Raw genomic sequence first — 23,741 nt, forward strand, 5'->3', positions numbered from 1 at the left:
TATAGGATGTTCTAATACATATTGAAGTGTGGTTTATGTATCATAATTTATGAATGCATATGTAAAACTGTATATTTTCACAGTGGAATATAGTAATACCTTGTAACTTGTATTATTGCATATCAGAGAAAACTGAGCTATTCTTATTGGTTAAAAATTAGTCATGTGGTATTCATTAATTTGTGTTAAAATGTGAAGAGGGTATAACTTCATGATAATGACCAGGGGTAGGGGCATTATTACACAATAATGCTGTCTTCAAATTCTTCAAAGAAATAAACACAATAGTTGTTGATGTAGAGGGTACTATCAATAGATTGCTCTTTGGAAGTGATAATGCCTTCATCATTTATAATGCCCTTGCCTGAAGCTCAAGGCATTATAAATGTTTCGAGCAATATATCTCCATCCCATTGAGCAAGCAATTAGTTATGATAATGCCTTCTAAATAAGCAACTATATTCTATAAGTAATAAAACGGATTTTTCTGATATCAAGAATGACTAATTCTAATGTTATAGTGTAGTAATGTTGAATTTAATAGAAAAAGACATATAAGGCAGTCCCTCATAATTTTTTTCAGAACATACATGTACAATTAGTACCAGACTGTTTAAGGTTTGAAGGTCATGCCAATATGTCAGTAGTTGTTTACAGACATTATATCAAGATTAACAATGACAAATCTTCTAACAAATAGTGAATGCATCTGTGAAAATTAACATCCTAAAAAAATAGCTGTATATGTGCATAAAAAATTAGAAAGCATCAATTTCTTAGATCTTTTTTATGGGATGTATTGTCTTTAATGTAGCTGGGTGATCTAACATTAATTTTCCAATGCAGAATCTCAAAAAATTAATATTGTCAATCCTTCAATTCTACCGAAATGGGATGACTGCATCAATCATATATTTAATTCAATCTAGTACACAAAACAAGAGAATGCCCAAGAGAATGGAGGGTTTACGTCTTACCACATTTGCCATTGATATCAGTTTCTCCATCTTCGCATGTATTGGATGATGTGATGGTAAATCCATTGGGATCTAAAGTGGCTTTAGGAATATTACCCTGAAATATTGTTTTTTAAATTATAAAAAAATATTATCTGAGAAGGAGGTAAAAAAATCCTGAAAAATCTTCAGCTATCATAGTTTTCCATTTTTTAGTTTTTTATCCCATTTCTTAATGTATTATGTTCATACTGCAGTCTTGTTTTATACTGAAGAGGCTGTTGAAGTCGAAAAATGCATGAAATTATAAACAAAAACAGGGGATCCCTTTGTAAAAATAAAATACATCTCAACTAAATATAACCATGTGAATAAGATCTTATGAACTAGTTGCAGTTAAAACTTTTTTGTACAGTGATTCAGTATGTATATAAACACTGTGCAAAGTTTGGACAGACAGACATACTCAAGCTGTTACTAACCCAGTTTGCACAGTTGGTGGCACACTATAAAAGTTTAAGCCCAGACAGGATTTGTCACACATGCCAAAATATCAAAAGCCTAACTTGAAAGATGAAACAAACATGAAGTTGCAAGCATTGCCTTGCTATGCATACCCCCACTCATACAGGAGGTTGATATGGGAAAGCAACCAACATGCTTACAACATATACCAAATCTATATGAAGCTACACACCAAATTTAGAACAATCCATCCATTGAGAGCAGAGATTTTTGTGACAAAAATTTTCATTATTCCATTTAGTAAAAAATTGCAAAGTCCCATTAAACAGGAAGAGCAATAACATATGCCCCACCTATACGAGGGCACACACCAAATTTGAAATTAATCCATCTATTGGGAGCCGAGATAATTTGTACAAAAATTTAGTGAACAGAATTATGGACACGCAGACGGACGATGTGATCACAATTTACAAGGCACTGGATAATTTGTTAATAACAGTCTGACTTGATTTGTAAATGCATGCACACACATACCCTTGGATAGATAGACTTATCATTTACATGTAAGGGTGTACAACATATTTTATAATTAAATCAACTTAGAGAGACTTATCATTTACATGTAATGGTGTACAACATATTTTATAATTAAATCAACTTCGATAGACTTTTCATTTACATGTAAGGGTGTACAACATATTTTATAATTAAATCAACTTAGAGAGACTTTTCATTTACGTGTAAGGGTGTACAACATATTTTATAATTAAATCAACTTAGAGAGACTTTTCATTTACGTGTAAGGGTGTACAACATATTTTATAATTAAATCAACTTAGAGAGACTTTTCATTTACGTGTAAGGGTGTACAACATATTTTATAATTAAATCAACTTCGATAGACTTTTCATTTATGCGTAAGGGTGTACAACATATTTTATAATTAAATCAACTTCGCTAGACTTTTCATTTATGTGTAAGGGTGTACAACATATTTTATAGTTAAATCAACTTCACTACATTTAATTTTTTGAAAGAGCAATGAAGGGAACCAGGTTTCCAGTGGTAATCAAAAGAATATATTCAAGGATAAAGACTAGGCAGGGAAAATAGACACACAAAACAAAGAACATGAAAAAAAATATATAACATGTACAAAGAAACAAAAGTAAGTGAGCAACCCAGACTCCACTAAAAACAAGGAACATGGACCAAGTAGGGTAAGAATCCTCTGCTTTTTTTAGAAACACCCACCGTGTTGCTCATAAAATGTCACGCCACGTTATGTCTGATGTTAGATAATTTTTTAGTTTTTTATTAGTAACTTACAGAAAAGTCAAACAAATTAGTTTCCAACACTGATCGTCTAATGACTTCCTCAGCTGACAATGTTTCACCAGATGATGTCAGTTGTCCACTGCAAATACAAAATATGGCTGTTAGCTACTGAAATACACCTATGCTAAAAATTTATACAGTTGGGAAAGCAGATAACAGAAATTTAATGAATCTTATTTGCAAAATGATGAGTTCTAAGGTTTGTTCAGATTAAAATATGACTATGCAGTATGTGTTATAGAAACTAACGTGAACAGATACACAAAAGAATATTCCATATCAAAATATTATAAATATCAATATATAATAAAGTTCTATTTGGTTGTCCCCCTGGATAGATGGATGTAATGACTGACAAACAGACAGACAGACCAATGGGCATATGCAAGCCAGTCTAAAAGACTGCACAGTACCAAAGAAGTTTATACAAAATATCTGTGTCACCAAAGGAGAATGAACCAATCAGAAGGCTTATTACAAATCAAATCAAATTATTAGAAATCATTAATACCTGTATATAGTTGTGTTATGAAAATGTATATGTACTGATGTATATGTGTATATCTATACTTTGTGTATCTATGTGTAATTTGTCCATGTGATACCAGTTGTTATCAAGGTTGTTTAAATAAAGTTGTCTTGTTTAAGTTATTATAGATACCCCTGCATTCATTTTATTTAAAAAAGGACAATATACATCACATACATGATAACTGAACTTCAATTTATTTAGTAATTATTGTTTTAATGTAGGAAACAATTAAATTTTGTCTGATTAATAGACTTGTTGATCACCTTTGACCCCTAGAAGGGAGAGTATACAAATCAGTTGTGGTACCAGTCTTCGATAAAGTGGTCAATGAACGAGTATGTTTTATATGTAATGATCAGAATGAGGATGAGAAACATGTGTTATTAGCTTGCCATCTATATGTAGATTTGCAAGAACAATTATTTTATGGAGTCATGGTTATGGTTATGGTGTAAATAGAGAATCTGATATTTTATCTGATGATGATAAATTTGTTTTTATCTTTCAAAGTGCTGAATGCTTTGATATAGTTGCCAAAACCTGCTTTAATATTTTAAATAGAAGTAGTTTTCTGTACTCATGATAACATTTTATCTTTTAAGCTTAGTTACTTTTTACAAGTACATTTATATTATGTCATATTCAGCTAATTGATGTTTTATTGTCTCTCATCACTCTTTCTAGAATGGCACATGTACTTTTAATACATGATAATCTTTAATTATTGTATACACTATGTTTTATAATAATATTGACATATCTTATGTTGTACATGTGGTGAGACTTTAATAAAATATTGAATCTGAATCTTGATACTACATCTATATGAAAAAAATATGAAGGTGTATCAAAAGTCATATTTCAAGACTTACCCAGACTTAGGAATGGTGATTTGTAAAATAGTTGGAGTTACTGCCCTTTTCCTACGGCTTGTAATTCCATTACAGGTAACCAAGAATGAAATGTCACTGCAGTCATTTGTTGAACAAAGCTGGCCACCCCATGCAGTATTAATACCTTTAACTTTGATGAGTACTTCATACTTTAAGGAGTTCCGTACACCATCACAATTTGTTGTAGATATTTGGGGATAGGAGATAGTGATTACTAATTTCTTTTTAACATCTCCTTGGATCGCTGAAAAAAAAGATTTAAGTGTATTGTCCTATTTAATTCACGCAAGAAAAATGTCAACACTAAATAATTCATCTTAAACAAACTCCAGTAGATAATGCTAGCTTCTCTTTTGTTAACCAGATGATAGTGAAATAATATAAAGTTAACAGAACTGTTGCTATACTTACGTCCACATGGTGGGTATTGTAGAGGAACAAATCTCTTGGAGTCTTTTGGATTCCAGCTACCAGATGGCCCACATGTGTACAGGTTTGGATGACGACGTGAAATCCTTTCATTACTGTCAGTACAACTAATAGAACAGCCAAAGTAAGGACTGTAGACATTAGAACAAACCTGATTACCTCCCCAAGGATCATCAGGTTGTTGGCAGGTATCCGCTACAAACATAATTAAAGGTGTCATTTTTAAATCATTTTTGACAAATAATGTACCAATAAGTTCTCCCCTGTTCAAGCTTGTGAAGGATAATACATGTATAAGGAATAATGATCCCCAGCTACAAACACACTGTAATAATTAAAGTATATTGGCTTTAAAGCTTCAGATGTCTGATAATTAAAGAAGCCTTTATATGGCATAAAGAGGAGAATTTTTTTCGTATTATTGATACAAAAATATATTTTTACCCTTTTTTTGGTGTGAGAAACCCAAAATCTTAGTACAGAAAATTCTTTCATGTAGACTATGTGAAGCTCCATTCAAATATGAAAAAAATTTTGGATACATAAAATACTCACATTGCACATAAATGTTAAAATTACAGAAAGCTGAGTTTGATTCATCATCAATAGCTTCGTAAGTCATCTGATAACGACCCCATAAAAACGTTTCACCTGTAAGAAAATAATGGTTAGATTTTTGGAAGATATAACTTTGTTGTTTAAAACCTGAGATTAACTTCCTTAAGCATTAGAAAATAACATATAAATATCAGTTATAAACACAACAGTACCAGTTAACCAGAAATCATTATAATCAATTGATAAATTCATAACTAATGTATTCTGCAAAAAATTTAAAAAAACAAAAATATACTGACCAGGTTAACTTTACTTTTCAATTATATTTTCAAATTTTGTTTTGTTCAATGATATAGTATTTATTATGGGAAGTAAAATAATCTTTTCACTCAACAGAAATTGATACATCAGTTAACAATTAGAAGGAATAAATCCACTCTGGCCAACAAACAGCTAGAGATTAAATATTTAGGACACAAAAATAGTGATCATTTTCAACAGATTACAATCAAAGAAATGGGGGGGGGAGTTAGTCTGAGAATAATACATAGGGAATGTGTATACAAAACACCATTTGGAAGCAAAATAAAGGCCTTAACATAAAGGTACATTAATAACTAAGAATTATGTAAATTTATTAAGAATAGTCACAAAAAATTATATCAATGCATATTTTATAGCAACAATGAAGGAGTTTCTCCATGCTTAATATAGTTCTTATCAACCAATATATCATATTCTGCAGTAACATGCCTCTAGTTCAATAATTATATGTACTCCCAATGTTTAATATAAAATCTGCATGCAAAGGTTGGATGCATGATAATTCATTCCAGCAAAACATAAATAACAAGGTAGACAAAGGTTTTCCCCCTTTAAAGCCTGTGTTTGAAAATGCATGTGGTTATTTAACCAAAGTGGGTAATTAAATTTCTGGGTGAGATATCCCACCATCTTTAAAACATTTTAAATGTTTTCTTCTGTTTTCATGGAAGAATTGATTCTCTTTAGTCTATTCTTCTCCACTCTCTATGGTAAAGTTAAGATTTTAACATGTGCGCTAAAGCTTGAATGTTGAAAATCTTAAATTTACCATCTTGTGTTGGGAAATAATCTAAACCAATAATTACAGAAGGAGCATCTATATATAATACACTGAAGAATTATGTACCCCTTGTTTGTGATAAAAAAAAGTGAGATTTATTGACAAATAAGAGAACCTACATATTTTAAACTTGTCATTCTGAAATATTGTACAGTAGCTTTAGATTAACTTCTGTAGCATTAGTTCTAACTAAGTACATACAGTAGACTGTCTAGCTAGGGTGACATTATATCCATAAAAATCCCTTAGTAGGAGATATTATTGATGTGAAGTCTGAATAGGGGAGACAAGTGAAGGATTAAGGGCTATTTGGGATTTATTTTTATTTCATAGTAACACTGATTTCAGATTAAATGTACATCACAATCCATTATCAGACAGTAGTTACATTTTTTACATGTTTTGTTACTCATAGCAAGTATCCACTTACCTGGGGCAAGTAAAAAACTTTTTTCTGAGACTGATTTTGAAAAAAATATCGAAAAAGCACACAGAGACTAAAAATGTTTTGAAATCCTAGGATATTGCATTTAAAAACTGAAGAAAGTGTTGCTACATAATAAGTGTTAATGGACAAATCTCAGGTAATATCATCCTTTAAAGAATAAGTTATGCAATATCATATTCAACAAAGGAAAATATTTACTGATACAGAATGTAAAACCCCATCCCAACAAAAATTGTGTTCTCATGCACAAATATGACAAAACTCTTGCCATAAATATTTATACTTACCAACTGTAATGTAAGGACAAGATTATATAAAATTATCAGTATAAACTATATATAAACATCTTATATATTGTAGAAATGTCTGAACACATATAATTACATCTAGACACAATAAATTGTAGAAATGTATAGACACATAGAATTACATCCAGACATGTGGAATTACACTTGAAAACACAGCATTACTTCTAGACACATAGAATTACATCTAGACACAATAAAATTTAATGAATTAAGACTATCATTACTGAATAGCTCATAACCAGATCTGACTTTTTGGGGTTTTAATGCCATTTCTTTATGAATGAAACTTCATATAATTGCTTTATTTTATGATGAGTTTTGATTGCCATATTATTGGTCAATGGAACCAGAAATACTGTGAGCTCTTAAAGACAAAATCTCATGCTTCAAATGGAGTTAAATGTTTAATTCTTTAATTTGAATTAACTCCCTTTGGAGTCCTCTATTAATTATAATATTTCTTCATAAAAATATTTAAATGATGCCCTATCTACCCATGAGCCTAAAAATCCATTGTGAAACCCTTAAGTTGGAGCATGGATTTCATTAAAATCCCTTCAGCAATTCAGGAGGACTTGAGCTCACAAGAAATGTGAGCAGATGAAATGAGGCACACAGGTTATTTCTATTAATTTAAGGGTATAAATGAATGAAACTAATCAGAATAACAGTTTATTTTCACTTCTAATCCTATAAATTATCAAGTTTAAGCTCTTTACTAATGTTCTCTACATGGCCACTAAGACTTGTGATACTAAAATGACTACTTAAGCACCAGTACTACCATCCGTTTCAGGCTTAAGATATCTTAAAAAGTTCTTTAACAATAAATTTCTCTGAGAAAGCAAGCTAAGCAAGCAGAGGATTTGACTAACATTATTACCTGGTCTATATTTTCTCATTAACTAGTCTATATTTTCTTAATACCTAGTCTATATATTTTCTTAATACCGGGTCTATATTTTCTCATTACCTGGTCTATATTTTCTCATTACCTGGTCTATATTTTCTTAATACCTAGTCTATATATTTTCTTAATACCGGGTCTATATTTTCTCATTACCTGGTCTATATTTTCTTAATACCTAGTCTATATATTTTCTCATTACCTGGTCTATATTTTCTCATTACCTGGTCTATATTTTCTCATTACCTGGTCTATATTTTCTTAATACCTAATCTATATATTTTCTTAATACCGGGTCTATATTTTCTTATTACCTGGTCTATATTTTCTTTTAACATTTGTTGCTCCTTGGAATGTTGGCTCAGTCCATTCTACTGTTGTAAATCTCTCTTTACTGTATTTGTAAATATCGGAGGGACAGTTCGACACAGAGGGTGGGGTCTTATCTACAAAGCAAAGAAATACCATTTTACATAGATGTCTGAGGGGCAGTTGGTCACAGAGGGTGAGGTCTTATCAACAGACAAACAATATCACTTTTAAAATGAAAAGGTATGTATCATCAACTACTGACATTAGTTGTTTTTAAAAAAGCTATGTGGAAGTATATGAGATGTGTGTTCACTCATTTTTACCTACACCTTGGGAAATAAAATAGTGGAATACAACGATAAACAAAATGGAGCTTCTACCCAAAAATCATAAAAATCCCTCATAAGCATTTTTTTGTAATCTGTGGATATGCTAACCAATTGATGGTAAATCATATAATCAAGATTGAATTCCTAATTTTACAGATTCTGTGACCAAAATAACCATACATCATCAAGAATTGGGGAGTGGGAAATTACCATTTTTGACGCAATTTGTTCCAACAGCACAGCCATTTTTAGAGGCTTTGGATGGATACACAGGTTGGACACCTTTATACAAGGCAAATTCATTCCACTGTAGAATGGTCCCTGTATAAATACGTCGAGGACTTGCGTAAATTTCTGGAATCTCTGTATTAAATGACAAAGCTCTGTTATAAATATTAAGCTGACTGATGTAACCACGGAAACCCTTGTTAATAATTGGCTGTTTGGTAGATGTGTCCAGTTTTCCACCCAAAACAAACCAAACTCTGCAAGTAAAAAAATGCAAAAAGAAAGATTAGAATAGTGGAAAACTGTATCTTAATTGTATTTTTTTTTTTCCTCTTTCATTTATTTTCACTTTAATTATACATGGTTTAAAAACTAGGTTGTCCATTAGGTTCATGCACAAGATTGAATTTAAACTAAAACATTGATGTAGATGAATGTTCATGATATATTTGTGGTTCCGTTCTATTTCATAAATGCCACATCTAAAATAATATAACTTTTTAAATTTTTATCAAAATTTTGAAATTTGATACTCAAAGTCCATGTAATCAAAGTCAGAATATTTGTGTGTGACGAGAAATTTTGTCCAGAAATACATGTAGTATCTGTCTTACATGTCCATCAATATTTTTTTTATAATCCAAGATTTTTACATGTAAATATATAAATTTTGTACTGCACGACTGAATGACTACAAATGTCTTTGAAAAATAACCTATATATGTAGAGAATAAATTTTGTGGGTACCAAATTTGACCATTTCTTCTTTGAATATTTGTATTAAAGTCTTTCAGTATTGTGCCCCATGCAAGTTCGGGTGTCAAAAGAATATGCCTGCAGCAGCGCTAAGCTTGTCGTAAAAGGCGACTAATTAGTGCTCAGAACCCTAGCCGGGGGCAAGGATACTCTGCCCACAGAGCAACTGGGTTGTGTGCCCCCGGTGGTGGAATCGGGTATCCCTGGCATGTTACATGCTGGGGTCGTCAGGCTATAATACGTAAAACCTGACCGCAAACCATAGTGGTACACCGTGTTGGGAAAGATGCCACGTTCGTTGTATCTTAATGAACCCTGCTGAGGTATTCGATAGGAGTAGGAACCTTTGCGCTCCGCCACAGGAGGCTAAATTGCCTGACCCAAACCTATCCCTCTCTTTTTTATCTTGTGGCAATCAAAATTGTGACCATATCATCCTTGTGTTTCATTTCTTTTTTCATTTCATCATCATCATTTCCTGTTCATTTTACCATCCCCTTTCATGTTCATCCCCTGAATAAAGCTGAAATATTGCTGCTCGGGCCTTAAACCCCAATAATCAATCAATCTTTAAGTATTGTAAAATGTATACACTTATCCAGTGCAAATACAGTAGTTTTTTTTTTCAAAAACCTTGAGCAAATTTTCTGGCCCCACACAAATGGGAAGTTTTACTGACTAAGGTTTTTTGAAAATATTCTTGACAACCATTAAGGGCCTCACACAGACAGGATACTTTACTTGTTGAGAGGTATAACATCCACTATCTTTTCAGGCCTAAACAAGAAAGGGATATTATAACACTTACTTATGATTAAATGTAAATCCACTGTACATCGTATTATCTGTTCCCTGTTTGAGTGAGTCCACAATATACTCTCCACCTACAGTATTTGACCACACAAATACAACATGAAACCAATTCCCATTGTTAATCTTCACATTACTTTTTTGTGCAATTGATTTTTTTATACCATTCTCATCATACACGTTCACTCCATTGGATACCAACTCAACGATTGGTTTGGGGTTTTCCAAATTATTAATTGCACTGAAAAAAAGAAAAAAAAATATAAGCATTACCTTACAGCGACTGATATAGCTTATTTCAAAGGATGGAGTTTGTCTTCTCTTTAATGAATGACAATTACCTGATGAAATGTCTTGGATAGATAACTGGACACTTAGCAAGGAGATTCAAACTTTCTAAAGTTAGAATCTGTTTCTCAATCATCTAGTTAAGTAACAGTATTTTTAAGAATCATGCAAATTCTATGAAATGTGATACACCTCAAAAAAGGCTACATATTTTTATTTTTGTTATTAAGTTGCTTTATAGGTCTATATGATGAAATGTATTATTATTCATTCCAATCTGTCTGCTCTGAGGAGATAATAAACATGGAAAATCAATCTATAGTATTTTAGTGTCATTTACAGAGCTATTTTCCTTAATTTTGAATTCTACAGCACATTCTATAAAATTTTAATCTCACATGAACAAGGGTTATATGAAAAGCCACATGTTACATATGTTAAAAATATGTAGGCTTTCCAACCATGTATCACATTTTACATGATTTTTATGTGGAGTGCTACTTAATTACTTAAAACAGTTCATCAGGTTAATATTAAATCAAAGGAAGACAAACTCTATTCCCTAAAGTTAACTACATCAAAGCATGTAGATGTTGGGCAGCTGGTGTTTCTGCATATAATACTTTCACTTTTTGTATCAGTCTTCACAGATATGCTTACATAAACAGAAGTTGTGAAGAATTAATATAATTAAATGTTAGTACAGTGAAACTTCTCCAAACCGGACTCTCAGAAAACCGGTCTTCCCTTCAAACCAGCCGTTTTCAAAAGTTCTGCCCGATATACCTTAAAACCTATATGTTTTGTCTTCAATAGACCGGCCACCACCTAAAACCACCCATCTGCAGTTTTAGTTATATATTTCAAATAAAAACAACCTCTCAATTCCGGCTGCCCAGTTATTGTTCACCTGTAATAAATGTGTTCACAAAACTGTAAATTATTACATAATTAATTAATAATTCATTCACTGACCGGTTTGCATTTCATCAGTGGACAGATGATAATTGAAGGGGACAGTAGTTTAAACAACAAATTTAATCCAGACATTACATTTTGTCACTAGTTGGCTGTCAATCGGTGTGTACACATGTCAGACAACCGGGGTCATTTAATAGTACGATCTTTATGATCTTTTAACTGTCAATTAACATGACCCGTACCCAAGTCAAAACAACATTAGACTTTGTTGATAGGTAATTTACAAAAAAATACAAATAATTAATTACCATCAATAGCCCTTTGATCTTTAATACACATTCTTTCAAAATCTTGAACATTATTTTGACGGCAGTACCGTTTGTAAAATCAAATCATTTACAAATGATGCAAGCTTTGAAATGTAATAAAAGGCCAAAAGTGTTGAGTTGGCATTAAACATGTCTCAACCAACAAACTGACAAGGTGTAAGATTATAGAACACATTAATGGAAACTGCTCTTAGAATGCATTGCTATTTTTCACAAAACCGGCCACCCCTATAAACCGTCCATTTTTTCTTGTTCCAGTCGTGGCTGGTTTGGAGAAGTTTCACTGTATATGTTAACAAGATTTTCCATTAATGTAATTTGGATAAGGATTAAGTTCATTATTTTGCATAAAATAATTGACGTAAAAATTTTTTTTATTGTCAGAAATGAAGGGGAAAGATGGAAATATACAATGGATTGATGATTATGTTAAGATACTTAGAGTTATAAACTTACAGATTGTTGTTAACTTGATTCATCGTTTCAGCAAAAAGCAAGTATGGTACTCAGGGATACAATAAATATCAGTAATGAAAGAATGTAAGATACCATGAGTTGCATTATTTTTTTTAAAGATAGAGAGAGTGTTAAAATAAACTAAAATGTTAATTGTCCGAAAATGATACACTTACTCGACAGAATACATGGTGAAGTATGTTTCATCATTGCTTGACTCGTAGAAGCGTACCCAAATACTTATAGTAAAGCTGGTCCCTGACAACTGTATTGGGTATGGCAATGCAGCATAACCATTCCGTGTTGGCAGGTAGAAGAAATAATCATAATCAGTGTTCAAAGCTGAAATATAAAGTATTATATAAACAACTTACAGGATTGAGAAAAGTCGTATCATATAAACATGGGGTATATTACAATCCAGAAACTACTCAATAACATATAAATCAACATTAGGATAGAATAAAGTCATAGAATTACTCTCAATCATCTATGATCCCATACAAAATAAATAACAGTAACAAGCTCTTGTATAGTCCTCTCCTGTCAACTTGAGGTTACATCAAGAGTAACGGCATCAGAAGACACATACCCCTTGTACAGTCCTCTCCTGTCAGGTTGAGGTTACACCAATAATAATGCCATTAAAAGACACCTATATTGTACTTATTGTTAAGTCCACTCCTGACAAGTTGAGGCTCAATCAAGAGTAACGGCATCAAAAGACACATACCTCTTGTACAGTCCTCTCCTGTCAGGTTGAGGTTACACCAATAGTAATGCCATTAAAAGACACCTATATTGTACTTATTGTTAAGTCCACTCCTGACAAGTTGAGGCTAAATCAAGAGTAACGGCATCAAAAGACACATACCTCTTGTACAGTCCTCTCCTGTCAGATTGAGGTTACACTAACAGTAATGGCATCAACAGACACCTACAGTATTGCCAGTTATTTTGGCCACTATAAATTTTTATTTCTAGGCAAAAAGGTATGCTCAGAGAAGAAAGAAGAAGGACAGCTGAAATAGGCCAATATTAGCACCCATTAAAATTATGGTACCTCTAATTCAGTCTTCTCTGGTCTGCCAAGATTACAACAACAGTAATGAAATTAACATGACACTTACATCTTGTACAGTCCTCTCCAGTCAGGCCAAGGTTACATCGACAGTAATGGTCATTTACAACATCCACACAAGTAGAGGCAGCTGGACAAGTCACTCCTTGACAATTATTAATATTTATATCACAGTTTGCTCCTCCATAACCTGGAAATAATTCAAATCAATTTCTATCAATTTCCATTGTTTTGATCATTACTGGTTTAAAGAACATGTAATATCATTCTGTATTGTTACAATGCTACAGTAGTGAAACAGAGAAGTTGTGGAAAATTTCTATATCTCCACCAATCTAGACAAGTAACCAAAGAAATAGCAATAACTGAATCAAAGTGCTGATAGCACTGGAGTTTTTTTTATTCTTGTGAAAATTGCAACATGAACAAAGAATGAAGTAAAATATAACTACAATCATAAATTTTCATTTCCTATATTATTTAGAATGGTTTTTCCTGATATGTATAAATTGAATGTCAATCAACACTATTGATTTCTGATGTAAAAAATGTAATCAATAGTTAAACAGTATCCAACTTCACACACATTCACAAATTTTGTTCTGTTTCACCCTTTTCCCAAATTTTTAAACCTGTCCAAAACTTAATTTGCAATCACATTCAAAAGTATTTCAACAGAGTATTATCCTACATACTCAAATGGAACTAATTTAAGCTTAACAAAATAATTTCCATCATTATCATATCAAGAAATTTCAAAACTAGACACTTTTTATCAAATTGAATTTTTCTGCCGATTTAAGTTGGTTAAAATCACTGCATTCACTTCCTGTTTATTAATCATATAATACTGATGATAGGATGGAGATTTTGACTGATAATAGTATAAAATGGAACATGTTCAGCATATTAAATGCTTCTTGACACATTACTGCAAGAACTTCATTCCCTAAATGCTAATTTATTATTAAACATCCAAGAAGAAGTCCCTCAAATCTTCAGTTCAATTTTGAAGACAAGATCTTAATTTTATTTGCAGAAATAATAGAAAATTATTTTGCTGAATAATTAAATAATTGCCAGAAACATACATTAACAGGTTATGAAACATGTATTGAATGATATGAAAGGAATAACACTTGGACTATATTTTTGTGTAATGTTCAGAAACAGTAGGGAAGTTCCAGGCATGAACCGGTGACATAAGGTATTTTGATAAACCCAAAATTGTAATAATTTGACAAGGAACCTGTTACAAAATTCCCAAAGATAACAAAATGTTTGGTAACACAGAATAAAGTTCCATTACGTATACAAAGTTTTAACAAAAGCAATCTACAAATTGGTATTTTGGAGAGATGAAACTATACTATTACCAGATCTCTCTAAGCACACAGCTTTTATGTAATATTCAAAGTTTGTTTTTAAAATTGATTGTACCTAATATCTCTAGTAGATAAATTTTCCTAGTTTTCTGGAAGATTACATTGAATGAACATACTTAAGAATTTTTATATAAAAATCATATGTCAATGAACTTGATTTTAAGATAACAGAGCCTTAATAAAGCCAATTTTTACATGGATTCTGTAGGAAATTCCCTATTTTGCGAACTATTAAAAAACAGGTAGTAAAGTTTCTTCTAAATTTATTTAAAGAACACTTAGCTGACATTCTTTACATTTCAAAAAGAAAACTGGGGGTCACGGAATTTTTTTTTTGTGTAATATTAAAAAAAAAGTATAATTCCCATTACATTTCTATAGAATAGTTTCCTGTCAATTATCTCCCCTTAAAAGAGACTTTATACAATTAATGTTTGTAATTTTATCTTACAATTTTTTATGTTAAAAATTCTTTTTAAAATAATTTAAACATCATGTTTTTACATCAATCTGAACATTATTCGTTCACTGAAAATATATATGACTAAATGATTTTGTAAGATGACAGAAACTAATGCTCATTGTAATAAGTATAATCTACTTTAAATGTATATTCATAAATGCTTTATGTTCAGTTGTAGTGGAATTAACTCAAATGAAGTGATCAGTTTGTTACACTGTTGAGTTGATATCTAGGTTACATTGTTTTGTCCAAAATTGATATTGTTCTCACATTGTTTTCTTTAAGTTGACATCTATGCTACATTGTTTTGCCCAAATTGATGTTTATGTTACATTGTTTTGCCTTAAGTTCATATCTATGTTAAATTGTTTTGCCTTAAGTTCATATCAATCTCACATTGTTTTACCCTAGGTTGACATCTAGGTTACATTGTTTTGCCCAAAGTTCATATCATTCTCACATTGTTTCACCCTAGGTTTACATCAAGGTCACACTGTTTTGCCCAAAGTTGATATCTAGGTTACATTGTTTTGCCCAAAGTTGATAACTAGGTTACATTGTTTTGCCCATATTAAATATCTATGTCACAATGTTTTGTCCAAAGTTAATATGGTTCTCACATTGTTTTAATCCAAGTTGACACCTATGCTACATTGTTTTGCCAACAGTTGATATCTATATTATATACTTTAGTCCAAAGTTAATATCTATAATAAAGCGTGTTGTCCAAAGTTTATATTATTCTCACATTGTTTTATCTTCAGTTGACATCTATGTTATATTGTTTTGCCCAAAATTAACATCTAAGTTACATTTTTTGGCCAAAATAGATATCATTCTCACATTGTTTTGCCAAAAGTTGATATCTATGATACATTGTTTGGCCAAAATAGATATCATTCTCACATTGCTTTGCCTAAAGTTGACATCTATGTTACATTTTTATGGCCAAAATAGATATCATTCTCACATTGTTTTGCCCAAAGCTGATATCTATGTTACATTGTTTTGCCAAAATTGATATTGTTCTCACATTGTTTTACCCTGAGTTGACATCTAGGTTACAGTTCATATCGTTTTTAAGTTGTTTAACTCTTAATTGATATCTAGGTTTTATTGTTGTCCCATATACTGACATATTTATCCTACTGCTTTACCCTGGGTTGACATCTAAACTACTGTTTTTGGCATTGAGTTGACATCTATTTTACTTTGTTTCCCCCTCAGTTGACATCTAGGTTCCATTGTTTTTCTGTAAGATGACATATTTTTTACACTGTATCATCCTGGGTTGACATCTAAATTACATTACTTTACATACCTGGTTTACATTGACACTGGAAACCTATACCATTAGGTCCTGTCTGGCATGTACCTCCATTTTTACACTGATCACTGACAGCACAATGGTCTTTTAATGTTTCACATCCTGTACCAAGGTAGTCTGGAAATTAAAGAAAAAAAAACAAATATGGTGGAACTTGTCAGGGGAACCAAGTTGAAGTCCCTTCATTTCAGTTTAAATGTATTTTGAACTTGGATAAACTGAACACCTGCCTAAATTGAACAAATTCTACAGTTCAAAATGAGTTCAGTTTTGACAGGTTTCACTGTGTTTTTGACAGGGTTAAATACTAGAGGATATTTACCTTACACCAAAAAGCTCTCAAACAACATGTCTCAGACAATGACAGATATCAGTAATATAAATAACTGATATGTAGGTATAGAAGTTAAAATACTTTATCAATACAGTCTTCAAAGAATCAAGGAAATAAAGCATATAATTAAAATATAAACACCAACCTGATGACACAGGAAAAATTGCAATATATGTTTTTCATAGGTTTAAGATTTAGGACAATTGATGTATATAATAAACTTGAGTTTTAGGACTAAACTATAAACTCATATAAAACAGGTACAAACACATGTTTCCCATACCAGTTTCTTATGTGGAAAACATTTGTTTTTCATATAATTTGGGAAAAATATATTCTGGTAAGTGTTTATAAATGCATAAAACCATACGTTTCAATACTGATCCTAATTATATGAAAACATGTTGCAATGTTTCCTCATATATATTATCCTATAAGGTCGGTGAATGAAGTACATACAAAATGCCCTCATAGTAAAAAACAATACTCACTGCTGTTACAGTTACATGTCGGAGGAACACCATACACACATTGTCCTGTGTTAAGACATGGATTCACATCTCGGCAGATATCAGGAGCATTCTCACAGTTCTTTCCATAATGATTGTCAGGGCAACTAAAAATGTACAATTACAAGACTGATAAACTGAACCAAGAAAAACATAACAAAAACGTGCCATCCTACACTTTCTAATCAGCAGAAATTTTCACTGACAAGTTACACAGGAAATAGACATGCAATAACAAGATAAAAATTAATAACAATTTTCTCTAGTAAAAGCTGCAAAAAGAATATGTTTAAAGACAAAAAATGATTAGATGTTCACAGAAGAAGATTGTACATCCCAAGTATTGAGGTGTTAAGCTCACAAAATTGTTTAATATTTCAACCACTACATGTTAAAAAGTTGTATGATTTAGGCTTCATTTAAAAATTCATACCTGTATGTTATGAGATCATCAAAGCATATCATTTAAATATTTATAAATTTAAGTGTGGAATATTTCAATAAAATAAATGAGATTTCTGTACATAGTTATATTCCAACTGATGAGATTAAAAATGCACAAGTTACAGAACCCCGACAGAATTGTCGAAACAATATGATTGTATAGTACAATTTTACAATTTATACCAATACATATTACCAGATATAGAAGAAAATAGAAATCACTGAGATTGAATCCATCTCTGTGAACACCACTTTGGTAAAAAAAACCTGTACATTAGCCATCCACAACACATTCAATTTATCATGCATAACTCATTATACCTAAGACACAAATAGTTATGCAATTAAATTTACTATACAAAACTCATTAAAGCCAAGACACAAAACAGTTATGCAAAAAATCATTAATATGACCTTGAGGTGAAAATTCAAAGTCATAGTTTATCAACCATGATACACAACACATGGTCTTGAGCTGATCTACCCACAAATATCAAAACCCTACACACAAAAAAAAAGAAATATAATAGCCTTGACACAGGGCACTTATTAGACAAACATTTTCAGAAAAGACACAGCTACAAAACCTAAGGTTCCAACAAATGAATAGCTACCATTATGTCCCATTGTTAACTCATAGTGGGGCAGTGAGGGACAACAAATGATCCTTAACCAGCATCAACAACAACATACAGGAAGTATAGCACAACACAACTCTTCAAGAAGATATACTTACTGACAATAATAATCATTGAACAGGTTTGAACAGTTAGAATTAGATTGACACAAATTTAGCTGACATTTCTCTGTAACACGTTCACATCTCTGCCCTGTCCAACCGTCAGGACAGTTACAGCGATAACTGTTGATGCCATCATCACAAGTACCACCATGGAGACATGGATCACTGGCACACTCATCTATATTTATCTATTAAGGTAAATAAAAATTGTATATTAACTGAATTAATCTAAATGTAGATTTTTGTAATATCTAATTCATCTAAATTATACACTGACATTTGTTAACATCAGTATTGGAGGTCTTGGATTTTTTCAGTGAGTATGAGAAATACTGTTTTTTTTTTTTAACCAAAAAAAAGACAAATGTTTTAAACATTCAGTGTAAGACAGGAGCACAACCATTTATTGGTCATCAACCTCTGCCATTGATCCACAGATCCATTATATGTTTTATCAAAATTTGTGTTTGCTCATTTCAAAACCATAACTATATCTCATTTGAACAATGAAACAAACATGCTATACTTACTGAGCAGTTTTTACCAGTGTAGCCAGCAAAACATTGGCAGGAGAAATCATTAACCAGATCAATACATTTTACAGAACCAAAGGGTACACATGGGTACGGTGAACAGTCATTGTCATTTATCTGACAAATCTGACCTACAAATAGAAAGTAGGACAAATCATTACACATGAGTAGGATGAACAGTCATTGTCATTTATCTGACAAATCTGACCAACAAACAGAAAGTAGGACAAATCATTACACATGAGTAGGATGAACAGTCATTGTCCTTTATCTGACAAATCTGACCTACAAACAGAAAGTAGGACAAATCATTACACATGAGTAGGATGAACAGTCATTGTCCTTTATCTGACAAATCTGACCAACAAACAGAAAGTAGGACAAATCATTACACATGAGTAGGATGAACAGTCATTGTCCTTTATCTGACAAATCTGACCAACAAACAGAAAGTAGGACAAATCATTACACATGAGTAGGATGAATCGTCATTGCCATTTATCTGACAAATCTGACCTACAAACAGAAAGTAGGACAATCAATAATTCAATGATCAAAATACAAACAGTATAATACAATAAGACCTGTCCATATTGAACTCTGGAAAACTGGAAAACTGTGTAAACGAGAAATTTTCGGAAGAAGATTAATATAAGTTTAAACCCTGTGTAAACCAGACATCCTCATTCATCAAACAAAATCTTTAGTCCAACAAAAAGTCCAGTTAAGACAAGTTTCACTGTAAAAGTCAAGCAGAAGAAATCAATAAGGCTCTGACTGAAATGAAAAAGCTTATCCATATAGTGGCAGAGTGATTATAGTTGGTTCTAAAGACTAAATTAGAAATATTGTGAGCAAGCTCAAAAAGAGAATACCCTCTGCTTCAAATGCAGTTAAATGATAAACACCTGAATTCAATTTTCTCAATTAAGGGTGTTCCAACAGTAACGTAATTCCTTCAATAACATCTACATATAATGCCTAACCTCCCTATAAAATCCCTTCCGGGTTTTAAGAAGGGTTGGGCTTACAAGGTATGTAGATGTAAAACCCTTATGTTGGATTACTGTGAAAGCATTATTGTTAATGGGGGTACCAATGTTTTCGTTTTCTTTGTTGGTTTGGGAAACCCTTTGGTCCCCTATGAAAAAGAAATTTTCTATTCATTTGTATGATAGAGTTGTCAAATTTACAAATTCAACTGATAATTTTTCCCTTAACAACAAAATTGGAATTTTTTTCATAGCATCTCCCTTTTAATAAAGTGCACTGAAACTTGATGCTGAACCTTCCTCTAAAGTTTCATGAAAATCCCTTGAGTGGTAAAGGAGTTTTGCTTAGATTTTAACATGTAAAACATTCAAGATGGATTATTTCCCTTTTGAGTACTCCAGCAGTAACAATGTTCCTTCACGCACATCTAAATATAATGGGTACAGATACAAAAAACACTTTGGATTAATGCATTAATCTTCATAAACTATTACATTGGAACAGTGAGTTCAAATTCAAACGCTTTTAAGTATCTACTCCATTTTTATATATATCAAGGTTTAAATTCACAGGAACATGTAAATCATATATCAACTGTTTTAAATGAAAAGTCAAAATGCACTGACCCTATATTTTTATGTGATGTATAGTCACTCACACTGAGCAATTTCAACTTTTTGTTGTATTTAATATAACGAAGGCTATATTGATTAGAAGTTGTCAGTATGTCCTTAGATTTAATCAAAGTCCAATTCATTTCCCTGCAAGATTATTTTTTTAAAATCCTGTTTACTGTATTATACACCAAGACAATAGTAGTGCACTGGTATGAAAAGACAATGACAGTGCACTGGCATGCCAGGACAATGACAGTAATGACAGTACACTGGTATGACAAGACAATGACAGTGCACAGGCATGACATGACAATGACAGTGCACTGGCATGACAAGACAATGACAGTGCACTGGCATGACAAGACAATGACAGTGCACTGGTATGACAAGACAATGACAGTGCACTGGCATGACAAGACAATGACAGTGCACTGGTATGACAAGACAATGACAGTGCACTGGCATGACAAGACAATGACAGTGCACTGGTATGACAAGACAATGACAGTGCACTGGCATGACAAGACAATGACAGTGCACTGGCATGACAAGACAATAACAGTGCACTGGTATGACAAGACCATGACTGTGTACTGGCATGACAAGACAATGACAGTGCACAGGCATGACATGACAGTGACAGTGCACTGGCATGCCAGGACAATGACAGTGCACTGGTATGACAAGACAATGACAGCACACTGGCATGACAAGACAATAACAGTGCACTGGTATGACAAGACAATAAGAGTGCACTGGCATGACAAAAAGACGATATAAGAACTTGGCTTTAAACCAATGATAATGCTGGGCGGAGCTTAACAATTATATACAATTCTTAGCTGTTTTATATAAACTGTAATATTAATCTATCTTTAAACTGATATTTACCTGAAAATCCAGATTTACAATCACAGGTGTATTGATTTACTCCATCTACACATGTACCACCATTGAGGCATGGGTTATTAGAGGGGCAATCATTAACATTGTGCTGACACATGGAACCAGCAAATCCAGCCGCACAATTACATCTGTAACCAGTAGGAGTGCTGATACATGCTCCATTGTTCTGACAGGGGTTGCTATAGAAACCACAGTAATTCAGTGATGCACATGTTGTTCCTTTGAAAACTGAAAGAAGTAAATGAAAAAAAAATCATTCACTAAGAATTTTTAAAGCATGAGTAATTTGAGTCTTTATAGCACAAATAATGATTAACAAACTAAACTTGCTTTGATTTTGCACCAAGATTAATAATTACAGAAAAATGGTATACATATATATGTTTCTATTAAACAAATCTACAATAGACAATGAAAAAAATAACAGATAAATGCAGTTTGTACTTATTGATCATTTTTACAAAAGAAACAGCTAATAATTCTGGGTAAAATAATGATATAAATAACAAGCCTATGGTAAAACAATAATAACCTACAGTTCTTCTAAGATGACAATTCCTGTTATATAATTTTTCAAGACCTTTGGTTACACTGTTAGCACAAAGCTAGGCAAGGTTTGTGAAAATTTTAAATAACCCTAAAATTGATCTAGTCATTAGCCACCATGCAACTTGAAGCTGAAAGCATTGTCATGCTATGCACATGTACACCCACTTGTATAAGTCCCACAAACAGAAAGTTGATATTGAACATCAACCAGAATGTCCTATCTGTATGGAGATATACACACATAACATTTAACTCAAACCATCCAGTGGTAGGCAAGATTTTGTAACTGAATTTTTTTCTCTTATTAAATATAGTGAAAAATAGTAAGGAACCAAGAAGTTGATATTGAAAGCAACAAAAATCCTTTTCAAGGTATGCCCACCCTATGTAAAGCCATATACCAAATGATACAAAGTAGAATTCAGTAAAATTTCTCTAGTTCTGACTATCCAACTTTTAAGGTAAAATTAGCATTGCATAGAATAAAAAAGATGCTTCCTCTTCAAGTACAAACTTTAAAACTATGAAAATACTGAATTCAACATAAAGATACACTCTTAACTAACTCCAATAATGTTGCAGTTAGATATCGATGATATATAGCTACATCTTGGAAATGTAACTGACCTTCAAAAGCACTACATCTATAGCGGACTTCGTAATCCTGACAGGGATTGCCAGTTACACTTTGACACTGTAAACCATTAAAACCACAGGCCACACTAATACTGTCCCCAGTCTCATCAGGAGTCGTTAGTGACTGATTATATACCCTACATTCAGCTCCAACAGGTTCTGTTCCCCCACACACACGGATTCCAAACTGTCAATAATAAACAAAAATCAAGTTAAAAGTACAGGAATAAATAAGCTGCAGTAATCATTATTACACTAATCTTTTTATTTTCCAGTTTTAAAGTCCATCAATGTGAAATAAATTACTTAATAATATCTAATTTTAGTTGCTCTAGACAAACTTCAATCATAACCATTACATGACAAGTTTATTGATAAAAAAAAATGCAATTTTATATACTGTTTATAAAATATGAAAAAAAAACATACAAATACATTGAGCAAGGTTTCAAAAGAATCCCCCCACCCCACTTTCAAATGGAGTTTCATATAAACCCCTTTTGGTCTCACTAATGACTTCTAACTTTTCCATTACTTTACATGTTAAAAAAGTAATTTTCAAAGTTTCACAGTGAATTTCCATCAGAAATGATTTTTAAAGGTGCATACTTTTCCAAATCATTATGCAAATGTTACAATAATCATAAAAGCTTTTTCGCAAAATTTAAATGAATTAAAAAAAAATTACTATGAAATTACACATTTTTATCTTTTCTGTTTAATGGCAGCATGGAGGCAAATAACAATAGTTACACACTTTTGTGGCAAATTACAAAAATGATTTTAAAGTACACATTCTCAGCTTGCTTTTGACCACTTTTGATCAACATACACACAGATTATGCACATAC

At 32.0% G+C, this 23,741-nt stretch overlaps 1 protein-coding gene across 1 annotated transcript in view; it reads right to left on the reverse strand.

The window, feature by feature from the left end:
- LOC148619308 (uncharacterized) overlaps positions 1–23,741 on the reverse strand; it is a 109,836-nt gene that overhangs the window by 24,487 nt on the left and 61,608 nt on the right. Inside the window, exons 38-53 of the mRNA XM_088579058.1 lie at positions 22,882–23,077; positions 21,691–21,933; positions 19,187–19,320; positions 18,651–18,844; positions 17,453–17,577; positions 16,622–16,744; positions 13,502–13,642; positions 12,548–12,713; positions 10,376–10,618; positions 8,794–9,068; positions 8,257–8,388; positions 5,172–5,267; positions 4,599–4,811; positions 4,167–4,431; positions 2,754–2,841; positions 978–1,074 (exon numbers count right to left, since the gene is read on the reverse strand). Coding sequence (XP_088435184.1) covers positions 978–1,074; positions 2,754–2,841; positions 4,167–4,431; positions 4,599–4,811; positions 5,172–5,267; positions 8,257–8,388; positions 8,794–9,068; positions 10,376–10,618; positions 12,548–12,713; positions 13,502–13,642; positions 16,622–16,744; positions 17,453–17,577; positions 18,651–18,844; positions 19,187–19,320; positions 21,691–21,933; positions 22,882–23,077 — 2,731 coding nt within the window. The remainder of the gene's footprint in view (positions 1–977; positions 1,075–2,753; positions 2,842–4,166; positions 4,432–4,598; positions 4,812–5,171; positions 5,268–8,256; positions 8,389–8,793; positions 9,069–10,375; positions 10,619–12,547; positions 12,714–13,501; positions 13,643–16,621; positions 16,745–17,452; positions 17,578–18,650; positions 18,845–19,186; positions 19,321–21,690; positions 21,934–22,881; positions 23,078–23,741) is intronic.

The sequence above is a fragment of the Perna viridis genome, chromosome 4 (genome assembly GCF_037379345.1).
Source record: "Perna viridis isolate PV_CMFRI_1.1 ecotype Kerala chromosome 4, ASM3737934v1, whole genome shotgun sequence".
Lineage (NCBI taxonomy): Eukaryota > Metazoa > Mollusca > Bivalvia > Mytilida > Mytilidae > Perna > Perna viridis.